Here is a 15,745-nt window from a genome sequence, read left to right on the forward strand (position 1 = left end):
TTTGCTTCATTACACCGTATTTTCATGCTAAACAATAGGGTATTTACCTACCACCTCGGAAATGGACAAAAATAAAATAAATAAATCAAAACATGAATGCGACAGAAAATTGTCAACTAGGAGATATTACAACAAGGCCTTAGTCCTGATATCGGAGTTGGTGAATATAAACGTTGAGATGAACAAAGCTGAAAAACAGCCCTTGAATGTATGAGAACTGACAAGGTATCAGAAAACAAAAGGTAGCTTGTCATTTTCTCTTATAAGCTAGCCAAATCTCAAATCATTAGAATTTCCATTACACACATCTAGTACATTTGTGCCGATTGTATTTTCTTCGCTTTTCCGTGTAAGGTTTAATAAAAGAAGACTTGAAAAATGCCTACCGAGTGTGACTACACCTGTTTCCTACTGCTTCCAGCATTAAAGAACTCCCAAAACAAGCATAATATCCCCATTTCCACCAAAAAAAGAGTTGGGTCTCCTTGGACTATGTTCAGATCACTCGAGAACCTGAACTTTGTGTTGAACTAAATGACTAACCTACGTTAGTTCCCACTATTGCATACCCGTGTTCGACACTCACACACAAGTATGACACTTTAACACTTCATTTTAAGCCAAAAATGAATATTTTTCATGAAATAGGCGAGTCCAACATTGGGACACGTACCCGTGTAACATACTTCTAGATGAGTGAGAGAAACATAGCTTAGGGGCCTTCCTTCAGAGGAATTGACTCCTGATCTTGAACATCGGCAGGAGGAAGTTTAGGAGTGTTGTTCCTTAAGAAGGCTTTAGCATACAGTGTACCAAAGACGATTACCTGGTTTAGATCATCGAATAATAAGCACAAGAACATAAATACTTGGGTACTTAGCACGGTTACTCCAATCAAAAGTTCCGAAAGTTAGGTATCTTACTGCTCCAACCATTTGCAATGGACTTAGGGGATGCGCAAACCACAAGCACGAGAGAAGAATGCTCAGAAGCTACAATCAGAAAGACCATTTGTTATAGATAACTATTATGACGTCCCATTTTTTATGTACCTATTTGATTTTGTCCATCATCACATTCCAACTTTGACCATTTATCTCTAAAAATATGTGCACATATAAAATGCAAATTTTGTCTTACAAAAACCACTAATTTCATATTATCATTTGAAAAAGGTTGTAGCTAGTATAGATTATGAGATATATTGGTCAGAGTTTGAATTGTTTAATCACCAGAATCAAATGGGAACAACAAAAATGGACGCAAGCGCAACGAAATAAATAAAAGATACAACAAGAGAAGCAAGTGCACCTGTCTTGTTGTCATTATGGTGGCAAATGTGAGAGCTCCAAAGGTTCGGATTGTATAAGAAATGAAAAACTGGCTTGCTGTAGCTACCTGCAGATACTCTATACTATCAGATCCAACTTTTTGACTAGTAGAAAACCAAAAGACTGAGGAATGAAATAGCACGACAAATTTTGATAGAATAGTTTCATAGGGCTTACTGTGGAAAGTAACGCAATGTCATATAAACAATCTTTGTGCCTAAAAACAAAATCTACTGCAGTCAGAAGTTGCCCTTGTAAGATAAGCCCTGCGAAGCAAAAATCAAGCCCATCAATAAGTGTAATAGACCATGACCTAATGGAATGTGCACAGTTAGCCAATGTTGAATGGCACTGAGCAATTGAATCAATAAAATCAACCTTTGAATATCAAATAATTAATCATATAAGGGATAGTAATGCAGCGAAAGACATTATCGTGAAGGAGACGTATATAGCAAGACCTACCTGACAGACTCAACACACATGAGCACAATGTTGTGTAAAAAATTTGGTTGTGTATTTCCATATTGTAGCCTTTGAATAATTTATCTTGGAATGTGCTCGTGAAGCCATCGAACCTGAAGCACGGAGAAAGAACAATATTCATGATGCTATTTGAGTCAATCATCAAATGTGTGAGGCCCCCAGACGTTTCACAGTGACAAACGAACAAAACTAGCCAACATAAGTTGAACAATCAGAAATATATGATCCAAGCAAGAAATTTTTAGGTACACTCGGTATACCACTATCATCATACATCCCATACTAGTGACAAGAACTATTATAAGTAACAAGGTAGAAGTAAGTGAAATGAAAATGAGTCTTTTCATTTGCTAGGATGTATAAAGTATAATAACGTGGTACACCAAGTGTATCTACAGATCTTTTCGTACAATAAATAAATGCTTAGGACATCAGGAGGAAAATATTGTATAGTTATTCCTTCCCAAAAAGATCCCACAACCCCATGATTCAGCAGCAAACTGCAATGCTGATGCATCTTAATTACCAGGGAATAAGAACTAAAGAAGTATCTTACAAGTAATAACACTAAGAAGAAACTAATAAAATCACAAAATCAGGACAATGTTTTTTGTCTGGGAATGAGACCAATTCAAACAATGACTGCAAGCCAAAAGTCCAAAATCCATAATGGTGGAAAACAAAACGTGATACTCCTGAGCTATCTAATTCAAAAAAAAACAACTGGTGTTCAAAATCATACCCAAGATAACCAACCATGAGTGATACACCCCAAACTGAGCTCTCTTTTCCATTACTGTATGGGTTAATATCATCAGCAGCCTGCAACAACCACAAACAAGTGACTGATAACTTGATCACAACAGGTAAAGAACCGTATAAGGCCATAAGACAACTGAAAAAGGTAAAATGGACGAAAAACTTACCGGGTACAGAATAAATACAGAACATCCAATGGTAACAAGAACTGCCCACAAATAGTCAAGCCCTTTATACCTCTTCTGCATAATTAATGTTCCCCAAACCTGCCAATACGGAGTCATCAAATGCCATATGTGAGTTATGCAAAAGTGCTATTCTTAAGTAATTCTTCTCAAATCCTACATGAAGCCTCTAGCCAACAGATAATCGCCAGCACTTTGTAGATCTACTCCCTTGGCAATAAATTGTGTTAATCCTCTCGAGATAAACAAAAGCAACCACAAAATAAATTATAAACAGTCACTAAACGTCTAAACTGCCTTTAGGTGGCCACATAAGGGTATTTGATTCTAGGTGATGTAAACTAAAGATAAGAGAACTAAGCTAGTCTTAGAGATCACCAACTGTAGTTGTTATTCGAAATATGCGAAAACAGAAGGAGAATAAATATACCAGTCGAAGACGAAATTAGAAGCGATGAGAAAGAATAAACCCGAATGTAGTGCCGTGTATAAACCACTGCCTTGAAAACTATTTCTCCGGTACGACCGTGGTGGCGATCAGCTAGTGCCGGTAGTTCCCCAAGGTTAACACTACAGCCTCGACGCAGTTCCGCCCACTCGGAACTGAGAGACTTGGAACGAAATAATAGTAGAACTTTACCCAGAAATTTATTAGAAGAGCAAAAGAGAAAGAGAGAAGATAAGTGTGATAATTGATGTGTATAAACTGAGAGGGGATGCTCTATTTATAGCAAACATAGAGCAACAGAGGAGCAAAAACGGTTCCCCATAATCAGAGGTCAAAGACGTGATTAGTGGAGATTAAACAGCTCCTTAATCGCCCCCACTAACAGTCTTATTTGACTGATTCTCAAAGCAGTTAAATACACAGCCCACTTCACACTCAAAAGCCCAAAAAGGTAAAAGGGGGCCTTTGGCCCGCACCGCAGGTGCTCTACCCAAACCCAAACCCGAGCCCGAGCTCGAGCCGGGCCGGGCCGGCGCGCGCGCGCGTGTGTGTGTTGGACCCAAACCCACTGGCCCAACAAACACACACAAAACCCACCTTGGACCAATCTCTTAGCCCATCAGTAGAAGGTAGCAATATAAACAACAAGAAGAGGGAGTTTCCCACCGATGTGGGACAAACTCCAACAACTATTGTTGCTTTTCACTGCATCACTTCCAACAATCCCCCACTGATGGAGAAGAAAAGAACTAAGAAAAAACTGGGTAAAGGAAGGATTGGATACTTAGGTATCAATATCTTTCGATTTGAATTGACACTTTAGTGCAATGAGGAAACAACTTACTTACAGCGAGAGAATATCTTGCGATTTGAATTCCTAGCTGAGCTTCGGTCGATACCCCCCACAACACATATCATACCTTCATATTAGGATCGTTCCGCGAAAGTGCAACGCGCTCTTTTAGAGTTATGCGTTTACCTCGGTACTAATAGATGTGTTCAGAAGACTTCTCATAGTCTAATGATTGTTACACCTACGTAGGTGACTCAAGTGCTTCTCAATAGCACTTCTCACATGAGTCATTAAGGACATAAGTCCAACCTGGTGTATGATTCATCAAGTGCGTCTCAAAAGCACCACCATAGAGGCTATGAATCATACAACGCCATAGAAATAGAAGCTTTAGACCTAGTCAAGTCTCACTCTTGACCTAAGGACTTAAGCCCCATTCCCCTCGACGTATCAACGACTAGTCTCCTAGCTTGACCCTTTAGTAAAGGGATCAGCAAGATTGTTTTCGGACTTCACATAGTCCAAAGCAATCACTCCGTTGTCTTGGAGTTGTCTAACTGCAGCATGCCTTATTCGAATGTGTCTCTTCTTTGAATTGTAGACACTATTCTTTGCAACACCAATAGCAGCCTGCGAGTCACAGTGTAGGGAGACCGGTGTTAGCCGTCCGCCCCACATCGGTATATCGCTAAAAGGTTTCTCAACCATTCGACCTCTTGTCGCCAACTCAAGAGCTATGAACTCGATTCCATGGTAGGCGTGCGATCAAGTCTGCATTTTGAGGACTTCCACGATATAGCACCTCCACCCATGGTAAAGACATAACCACTAGTAGAACAGATCTCATCGTTACCTGCAACCCAATTTGCATCACAATATCCCTCTAACACAAGCAGAAATTTACTATAATGCAAACATAAGTCAACTGTTCCTTTTAGGTATTTTAGTAAACGACGAAGAGCATTCCAGTGTTCATTACTAGGGTTATGTGTATAACGACTCGCCTACTAACCGCATAAGCAATATCCGGTCGAGTACGGTTCATTAAAAACATCACACTACCTAGGATTTTAGCATACTCTTCTTGGGAAACACTCTTGCCCAAGTTTTTACACAAGTGTACACTAGGATCATAGGGTGTTCTAGCAGACACATCATCAAAGCAGTTAAACTTTCTCAACACTTTTTCAACATAATGAGATTGACTTAGGCAGATTCCATTGGGGTTTCGGATGACCTTAACTCCTAGGATAACATCAACTTCTCCTAAGTCCTTCATCTCAAAGTGTGATGACAAAAATTCTTTGGTTCTAATTATCACCTCTAAATTATTACCAAGTATTAACATGTCATCAACATAAAGGCATATAAGCACACAATCGGATTCTATTACCTTTGAATAAACACATGAATCGTAATTGTTAACCACATACCCATTACTTATTAAAGTGTTGTTAAATTTCTCATACCACTGTTTAGGTGCTTGTTTGAGTCCATAGAGTGACTTGTTGATTTACACACTTTACTCTCTTGACCCTCAATCACAAAACCTTGAGTTGAGACATATAGATCTCTTCCCTTAGTTCACCATTCAAAAGGCGTTTTAACATCCATCCGATGTATAACAAGGTTATGAATAGCGACTAAGGCGACAAGAGTCCTAATAGTCGAAATTTTGGTCACAGGGAGAGTAAGTATCAAAATAATCAATACCCTTCTTTTGTGTAAAGCCTCTAACTACAAGTCTAGCTTTGAACCTCTCTATTGTACCGTCAGGTCTCATTTTCTTTTAAAGATCCATTTACTTGTAATGGGTTTACTACCTTTAGGTAAATCGGTCAACTCCCAAGTCTGATTTGACACAATAGAGTCAAGTTCACTTTTAATAAAGATCTTTCCAAAAATTAGCATCAATGGATTTCATTGCCTCACTATAAGTTTTGGGTCATCTTCTATTAAAAAAGTGAAACAAACTCATCACTAGCACAAACAAGTGTATCCTAGTTCGAACAACATAGTTGTATCATAATCATCACCAAAGTTCTTTGGGCATCTAGGTCTTTTACTTCTTCTAGGTTCAACAGAAACATCAATAGAAGTGCTACTACTACTAGCATGTGAAGACAAATCATGAGATGCAACAGATAAACTAGGAGATGGTACAACAATTTTACGAAAAGGAAAAACATGCTCAAAAAATTCGGCATCTCTAGCCTCGGATATAGAACGGTCACTCAAAGACATAAATCTATAAGCAGAGCTATTTTGAGCATAACCTATAAACACACAATCATAGGTCTTAGGTCCAACGGTAGGTCTCCTAAAGTCAGGTAAGCCCACTTTAGCCAAACACCCCCACACTCTAAGGTAACTTAGGTTAGGAGGATAGCCCTTCCAAATCTCATAGGGGGTCTTGTCGATTTTCTTATGAGGTACACGATTAAGAATGTGACAAGCGTAAAGTATTGCTTCCCCACATATCGTCAGATAGGCGAACTTAAAAGCATAGCATTCATCATTTCTTTTAAGGTTCTATTTTTACGTTGAGCTACACCATTGGATTGGGGTAAATAAGGTGGACTAGTCTCATGTATTAAACCGTTTTGCGACAGAAGTCGGCTAGATAAGCGGATTTATACTCACCACCTCTATCGATCTTACCCTTTTAATTTTTTTCGTCAAGTTGGTTCTCAACTTCATTCTTAAAGTTTATAAAAGAGTGTTGAAACTTCATCTTTAGTCTTAAGCAAATAGACACGGGTGTATCTAGAACAGTCATCTATAAACGTAACATAATAATTCTTGCCACCTCTACTTGCAACATTTTTGAAGTCAACTAGGTCGGTGTGAATTAATTCAAGAAGACTCGTGTTCCTAGTAGTCACAGGTTTACTAGGTTTCTTTGTAAACTTAGCCTCAACACAGCTAGCACATTTAGAGAATTCTTGACTCGTCAAACTCGGAATTAAACTCATAGTTCTAAGTTTTTTAATATAATCCACATTCACATGACCTAACCTACCATGCCAAATATCAATAAACTCGATATAAGCGCGAAGAAGACGATATTATTAATAAGCGAGAATCGAGTTCAATACAAAAAGACCCCCTTTAAAGATAACCCTTGCCCACAAATTCCCATTACGCGACATTACCACCTTGTCGGCCTCAAAAACAAGTTTCAAAACCACTTTGTTTAATAAGGCACCGGATACAAGGTTTCGACGCAATGAGGGTACAAATAAAACATTGCGAGAGCAAGTGTTTTCCCGAGGTGAGTTTGAGAAAGATCTTGCCTTTGCCTGTGATCTTTGCAGATGAAGAATTACCCATGTAGACACATTCCCCATCAGCAACTTCCTCGAACTCAGCAAATAAACCCCTATCAGCACAGAGGTGTCTCGAAGCTCCAGTGTCCAAGACCCATTCAGCAACATTACCCACCAGGTTAGCTTCCACAACCACAACTGCAATAACATCATCATCACAAAGAACATTGGCCTCAAAGCAGATTTCTTCTCGAGCATTGGTAGGCTTTGTGCCAGGTTTTCCGCAGACATAGCGGACATAATAGGACCCTTAGCGACTTTCGAATCTTAGAACGGTTTGGTATGCTTCCCTGGACCATTCTTCTTAGCAGGACCCTGGTTCTTACCCTACCAACCTTGGCCTTACCCTTACCCTTATAATTCTCAAAGCATTAGACGGACCACGGACTCAACCAAATTAGCTTTAAAAGAAGAAAGCAGAAAAGTCACGCAGATTGGGCGGGAAGGTCTTTAAGGCGATTAGCCCTCCTCGGTCCTCATATGTCCTATAAGTTCTTTAAGGGACAGGTCTTTCTTTTTATGTTTGAGTTGGTTTCGTGTAATCGGACCGAGGAGGAGGAATTTCTCTAGCAGAACATTAGCTACGAAAATATCATCAAGTTTCACGCCTCATTGACAACATCAAAGACATAAGTTTTCATGACATGGACTTGATCCATGATAGGTTTCCGTCGACCATCCGAAATCCCAACCATTTTCCCACAACATACTTCTTTTTCCCAAAAGCATCATCGACCCCATACTTAGTTTCTAAAGACTCCCAAATAAACTTAGCGAGACTTATTCACAAAGAAATAAGTCGAAGAGGGTGTTTGTCATATTATTCGAGAATATGCCACCTAGCGTTTTGTTATCCTTTACAAATTTCGCAATGTCCTCTTCATTAGATTTAACATCTTTCGCGGCGGGAGGGGTCGTCTCAACATCGTAGGGGGTGATAGGTTTAGGCGGGTCATTAAGTAAAACATAATCAATTTCTAATCGCTTTCAAAATACATGAAAAGTTTCGGGACCAACGCTTATAATTGTGACCGTCTAACGACTCCAATTTCGCGATTCAGGAGCAATTTTCGACATAATGAGACATAGTTCAAAGAACTAATAGTTTTCAAATTGTTATTCGAAATATGCGAAAACAGAAGGAGAATAAATATACCGATCGAAGACGAAATTAGAAGCGATGAGAAAGAATAAACCCGAATGTAGTGCCGTGTATAAACCACTGCCTTGAAAACTATTTCTCCGTGACGACCGTGGTGGCGATCGGCTAGTGCGGTAGTTCCCAAGGTTAACACTACGGCCTCGACGCAGTTCCGCCCACTCGGGCGAGAGACTTGGAACGAAATAATAGTAGAACTTTACCCGTAAATTTATTAGAAGAGCAAAAGAGAAAGAGAGAAGATAAGTGTGATAATTGATGTGTATAAGGCGAGAGGGGATGCTCTATTTATAGCAAACATAGAGCAAAGAGAGGAGCAAAAACGGTTCCCCATAATCGAGGTCAAAGACGTGATTAGTGGAGATTAAACACTCCTTAATCGCCCCCACTAACGATCTTATTTGATCGATTCTCAAAGCGATTAAATACACAGCCCACTTCACACTCAAAAGCCCAAAAAGGTAAAAGGGGGCCTTTGGCCCGCACCGCAGGTGCTCTACCCAAACCCAAACCCGAGCCCGAGCTCGAGCCGGGCCGGGCCGGCGCGCGCGCGCGTGTGTGTGTTGGACCCAAACCCACTGGCCCAACAAACACACACAAAACCCACCTTGGACCAATCTCTTAGCCCATCAGTAGAAGGTAGCAATATAAACAACAAGAAGAGGGAGTTTCCCACCGATGTGGGACAAACTCCAACAACTATTGTTGCTTTTCACTGCATCACTTCCAACAGTAGTGATTAGTGAATAGACATCATCATCATAGATGAATTGCTTAGTACACAATACAAAATTATATACGAGTGTTGCAATTGCAGCACAGTGCACACTTACCATAACAGGTATCATCTTCGCACATTTTGCTAGAGTCTGAACAGGAAAGCTGACATACTTAAGAGCCTGAAAGCAAGTAGAGGAATTAGTTCAAACCCTGATACTTCCACAAAAACCCTTTTATACTCCCTCCTATTGTTTACTTACCTCGTACTGGCATGTCGTCGTAAGAATATTTGTTACGGAGACCAAGCCATACTTATACACAGGGGCAACAGGATCTAAAGCTTTCTTACTAGCCTGAACAGAATATAAGAAAATGCCACAAGTCAAAATAGATTATACTTCAGCAAAATACAAACCAACAACAAGAGTGTATATGTAAAGAATAATAAAAGACCATTCCATTAGCTACAAGTAAAATTTCAGTGAATTCAACATCATCTTTACCAGTAAAGCACCAGCAGAAACAGCTGACGTCATAAGACGATTGCAAAATACTAAAAATAACGAATACTTGAAAAACTCTTTGTTTTGCCCATACGGAACTCTCATGATCTTCTCCTGCACAAGTACAACACTTCAGTTAAGCACAATCACTGTATAACAGCTCACGGCATTGTTTCACACAAAATTCCGTACATTGAACATAAACGAAAACCACAATCAGAACCCATACAACAATAGAAATAACCTCGCCGATTTCTAAAATCACCAAGAACAGTTTTCCGCGCTCCCTTTACTGACATTCATACCCTCCACATCAATTACTTCATAAATGTCTTCCAAATCATCACAATAATGTTCCAAACCTCGAAATCCCGTCCTAAATCATTTAGATTCTCCCAAATTAATGTACCACCATACCAAACATCCACATTTCAAAGTTGACATCTATTTATACTAACGTTTCAACTCAGCAGCTTAGTTACCCCAACATGAACAATAGAAGGGAAAAATGAACACTACATCAAGTTGACGAGTTGGTCTTGCGTAAAATGACACCAGGCACAGTGGTGGAGCTAGGGGGGATAGCAGGAGCGGTCGCCCCCCTGGCGGATGAAATTTTCAAAAGTTTTAAGTTAAATTAGTCGTCGCCCCCCCCCAACAAAAAATTTTCGCCCCCCTAAGTTCAAATCCTGGCTCCGCTGTCAGGCATAACCTTTCCTGTTTCTGTAATCACCAAAAGCAGGTTTTCACACTCCCATTACTGACATTCATAGCTCTCCACATCAAATACTTCATATATGTCTTTCAAATCATCATGACGTTGCTCCTCCAAACCTCGAAACCTCGTCCTAAATCATTTACATTCATCCCAAATTAGCGTTCCACCATACCAAACCTCCACATTTCAAAACTTCACAGCTATTCATTACAACCTTTCAGCTCAACAGCTAACTTACCCTAACATGAACAACAGGGGAAAATAAAAGGAACACTACATCACGTCTGTCTTGTATAAAACCGTCTTACACTCAATTAGTCTAAAACCATTCATTAAAAACATATACACCCCTCACTAAAACATACTCCCTTCGTTCCGATCATTAGTTTACCTTCAATTAAAACACCCCTTACAAAGAACAAACTAGTTAAAACAAATGATCGGGACGGAGGGAGTAAATAGGCTAGTATAAAACCGCCTTACACAAGAATTTATGACATCACATAAGAAATAATAAAAATGTTGAATTAAAAATGTAATAGGGTTAAAAACTACCTGTAAAAGACCGTAAATAACAAGAGTAACCATGATTCCGGAAACAGCAAAAACACCTTTCATGAGCTTATTATCTTTTACCGCCACCACCGGAGATGATGTTTCCATCATTAATCAACTAATTACAACACTAATTACACTAATCTTCTTCTTTAATTATCACTTAGCTCATTCTTAATAACGATTAAACCTTCGAAATTAAATAAATTAGATCCAGTGTGATTTGTGAAGTTGCTATGAAATCGTAATTTCCACCAAATTGAAAACCCTATCGATAGAAATCGGAGAATAATGTGAATTGATTTATGCGAAACCCTAGAAATTAGGGATTAAATTAAACAGTAGTTGGGAAATGTCGCCGTGTCGATTACGCCGGCGAGTTTTTCTCTATTTTAAATTTCTCTCTCTTGTTGGCTTTAATTTGTTTCCCTTTCTTTTTTGTGTTACGGTTTTTCGGGTGGTTTGGTTCCATACCGCCAAAAATATTCGGAGCACGACTTGCAGCCTTTTTTCTTTTGGACTTAATTTCGATTTAATAAGTTGATTGATTGGTTTTCCAATTCGATTGATTGATTGATTGATTCAATTGATTCGATTGATTGATTGATTTGATTTGATTGGATCGATTGATTGATTGATTCATATTAGTTTATTTCAACATTACTATTATTATTCTTATTGATATCATTATTATTTTTATATTAATGTATTTACTATTGTTATTGTTATTGTTATTATTATTATTATTATATTATTTTTATATTTATTATATTGTTATTATATTTATTAATAATTAATTCGTATTATTTATATTATTATATTTATATTTAATAAATTTATTATTATTATTATTATTATCATTATTATTATTATTATAATATATTTATTATTTTATTAATATATTTATTATTATTAATATTATTCATAACATATTTTTTATTATTTTTATATTTAATATTATTATATTAATAAGTTATTATTTAATATTTATTATTTTATTAATATACTCATTATTATTAATATTATTAATCACATATTTATTATTATTATTATTATATTTAATATTATTATGTTAATAAGTTATTATATTAGACCTATTATTATTATTTATTTTTTAGTTATTATTATTAATATATTATATTATTATTAATAATGTTATCATTTATATTACAAATATATTATTATTATTACTATATTTATAATTATATTAATATTTTATTTTTTATATATCTTATATATCTTATTATTATTATTATTATTATTAGATTATATTAATTTATTATTATTATTAATGAATAATATTATAATAATATTTATTATTATTATTGGTATTATTTTTATTATAATATTTATTATTATTATTATTATTATTATTGTTAATATTATTAATATAATCTTTTTATTATTATTTCAGTTCAGTTCAGTTCAGTTCAGATCAGTTCAGTTCAGTTCAGATCAGTTCAGTTCAGTTCAGTTCAACTCCATTAAGTTCAGTTCAGTTCAGTTCAGTTCAGTTCAGACAATTTCAGTCCAAAAGAACATGGCCTTATAGAGTTATCGGTTAGGACTTTTGAGACGGTTTCACATGTAAAATACTCGTATGTCGTGTAAATAAATCGCGCCTTGATATAAAATGTGATATGTGGTTTGTATGTATAATATAAACAGCCTTAAAATGTGGTTAGTGCAATGATTTGTTTTATGCAAATATTAATTGCTTAGTTAATAAAGTTATAAGAGGTGATTTTTATGATTTGAGTTCAAATCTCGTCGGCATTTAAATTATCTTTTGTAATCCGTTTACACAAAAAGAAAAACAACCGTGATTTGACATATACTCTGTAATATGTTTGTTCAAAAATCAAAACTGCCTAATTAAATCTGATCAAAGTCGTGGAATGGACAATCTCCTTAGAATTGAGCATTGACAAATGTCAATCTACCTATATAATTATCTATGTGAGAACTAATTTTTTCCGCCTTAAAATTATTTTCAATTTATTCATGCAAGGCGGTCTTAAACAAGAAAACCGTTTTATAAGACATAAACTGTTACTTCCTCTCATTCTTTAAATCGGTTTTTCTAACGTGTGCCCGCGCACATATTAATAGGCTTAATATAGAAAGAGTTGCTACAAAGATGCATGATACTCGTAATATAATATGGAAAGGATAAGAATTTGTATTTGTTCAGCACTACTCATAATCTATTTGGATGATGATATGTAGTGGACGTAGTGTTTGATAAGAAGTCTCAACTGCTTAATTATTATAACAGATAAAATACGATTCATGTCTAATTTTCGTTTATGGCAATTCAAAATTTGTTAATCATCAACATATCATTAGGTAATTTGTGTCGTAGATAATATCAAATATCAAAATCTTAATTCGACCTACAATTTATTTTTTCAAGAAGTCTAGTACAAGTGTGTTTTATCTAAATATAACCAATATACTTCTGTTAAATTTCAAATACATTATCCAGAATATTTGTTATTGATAATAATAATCCACCTTATCTAGAAACTAATCCAGGATTTGTAGAGATATTAATCCTAGTTTATGCTGTTTATCCATTAATCCTAAGTTACCTTAGATAAGATCAATCAATATAAACGTAAGCAAATAAGCATATTAACCTCTTAACTAATTTAAAAACTAAAATCCTACACCATCCAAAATTCTAAACACTAATCTATTACTAATACTCCTTCAAAAAAATTCGAATAACTTAAGATAAAATTAATATTATATACAAAAAAAAAGTAGTAGAATCATGCACATACGCAAATTATTATCTTCCACATGCTATAAATACACCCCTCAAGTTGCTCTTTTTCTCACAATTTCTCCCATCATCATCAAATAAATACTCAAAACAATTCAATATATTTTCTCAATAATTTCTTTAAGAAAAAAAAAGAAGATGGATATTGATCTAACACCAAAAGTAGCGAAGAAAGTTTACGGAGGAGAAGGTGGGTCCTACTATTCATGGTGTCCAAATGAGCTTCCTATGCTTAAACAAGGAAACATTGGTGCTGCTAAACTTTGTTTGAACAAGAATGGATTTGCTCTTCCTCGTTATTCTGATTCCTCTAAGGTCGCTTATGTTCTTCAAGGTTTGTTCTTTTCGCAAATCGCTTCTTTGACTTTTTTTTTTTTAACATAAGGTAAGACTGCATACATCTGACAATTATACTAAATGTTGTATTATTCCGTCTTTCAGGCCAAGGAGTAGCTGGGATTGTTCTTCCTGAAAAAGACGAGAAGGTGATCGCCATCAAAGAAGGAGATACAATTGCGCTTCCTTTCGGAGTGGTTACTTGGTGGTACAACAAGGACGACACTGAATTAACCGTTCTTTTCTTAGGTGACACTTCCAAGGGTCACAAATCAGGACAATTCACTGATTTCTTCCTAACCGGCTCTAACGGAATCTTCAATGGATTCTCATCCGAGTTTGTGAGTCGTGCCTGGGACTTGCCTGAAGATGTAGGCCAGAATCTAGTCAGCAAGCAAACAGGCAATGGTATCGTCCAACTACCCGGGTCCCACAAGATGCCTGAACCAAAGAAGGAGCACCGTGATGGCATGGCATTGAACTGTTTGGAAGCCCCGTTGGATGTTGACATTAAGAACGGTGGAAGAGTCGTTGTGCTGAACACCAAGAACTTACCTTTGGTGGGCGAGGTTGGCCTTGGGGCTGACCTTGTCAGGATTGACGGAAAGTCAATGTGTTCCCCCGGATTCTCGTGTGACTCTGCCCTTCAAGTGACTTATATCCTTAGAGGAAGCGGTAGGGTTCAGGTTGTTGGAGTTGATGGTAAGAGGGTTTTGGAAACTACCCTTAAGGCTGGCGACTTGTTTATCGTGCCTAGGTTCTTTGTGGTTTCGAAGATTGCTGACAATGATGGCATGCACTGGTTCTCCATCATCTCTACCCCTGAGTAAGTATCCTTATTCACTTTCTTATAGTTATAAATCTTTTAACTCGGAAACTTGACTGATTTATGAATGCTGTGAATTGTGAATGGCATGCAGCCCGGTGTTCACACACTTAGCAGGGAAGACATCAGTTTGGAAGGCGCTATCGCATAAGAAATCTTTGGAGGCTGCATTCAATGTGCCAACTGATATGGAGAAGCTTTTCCGGTCGAAGAGGACATCTGATGCCATCTTCTTCCCACCTAATTAGTCCAAGACACATCACATACTATTTATCACCAACCCTTTAAATTTTTGTCAAGGAATAAAAATGCCGTAGCATTTTCGATTGATTAGTACTTTAGGATATTGCTGTTTCTGCAATTAGTTGTGTTTAGATTATCATTTGCTGAGTTATTTAGTTTAGATTCAAGAAATGGCATTTAAAGGAGATTTTACTATTGCTGGTTGTTTTATTACTCCATGTTATAATAATAGAGCTTTTTCATATATGGTTCTTTTTTCTATGCTTTTAAACAACCAACAATCCGTGTTACATGTTTTCATTACTTCATATATGTAACGCAAGGAGCTTTTTTAGTATTTTGATCCATTTTATTTATCTTTTTTTCTATGCTTTTAAACAACCAACCATCCATGTTACATGTTTTCATTACTTCATATCAGGGGCGGGGGCAGGAATTTTTAGTAAGGGGGCACCCAAAACAAAAAAAATTAATCTGATAAATAAATATTTTCAATTTTTTCCTCTTAAACTAATGTTGTATAAAGTAAAAGTGAAAAGTAATTGATCCGGTGTTATTTTGTA

General features: G+C 36.6%; 2 protein-coding genes across 2 annotated transcripts; one reads left to right on the plus strand and one right to left on the minus strand.

Moving 5' to 3' along the window:
- Nucleotides 1-121: 121 nt before the first annotated feature.
- LOC141591432 (UDP-galactose/UDP-glucose transporter 5B-like) lies at nt 122-11,433 on the minus strand. The gene is made up of 11 exons (XM_074411748.1): nt 10,987-11,433; nt 9,714-9,827; nt 9,471-9,563; nt 9,324-9,389; nt 2,744-2,842; nt 2,560-2,639; nt 1,797-1,909; nt 1,509-1,597; nt 1,312-1,398; nt 924-992; nt 122-826 (listed from the first exon to the last, which is right to left on the minus strand). The coding sequence occupies exons 1-11, from the start codon at nt 11,095-11,097 to the stop codon at nt 713-715; spliced, it is 1,035 nt and encodes a 344-aa protein (XP_074267849.1). The 5' UTR covers nt 11,098-11,433; the 3' UTR covers nt 122-712.
- Nucleotides 11,434-13,805: 2,372 nt separating this feature from the next.
- On the plus strand, nt 13,806-15,428 carry LOC141591430 (glutelin type-D 1-like). The gene is made up of 3 exons (XM_074411746.1): nt 13,806-14,111; nt 14,219-14,939; nt 15,034-15,428. The coding sequence occupies exons 1-3, from the start codon at nt 13,916-13,918 to the stop codon at nt 15,185-15,187; spliced, it is 1,071 nt and encodes a 356-aa protein (XP_074267847.1). The 5' UTR covers nt 13,806-13,915; the 3' UTR covers nt 15,188-15,428.
- Nucleotides 15,429-15,745: the final 317 nt, after the last annotated feature.

The sequence above is a fragment of the Silene latifolia genome, chromosome 7 (assembly GCF_048544455.1).
Source record: "Silene latifolia isolate original U9 population chromosome 7, ASM4854445v1, whole genome shotgun sequence".
NCBI classification, from domain to species: domain Eukaryota; kingdom Viridiplantae; phylum Streptophyta; class Magnoliopsida; order Caryophyllales; family Caryophyllaceae; genus Silene; species Silene latifolia.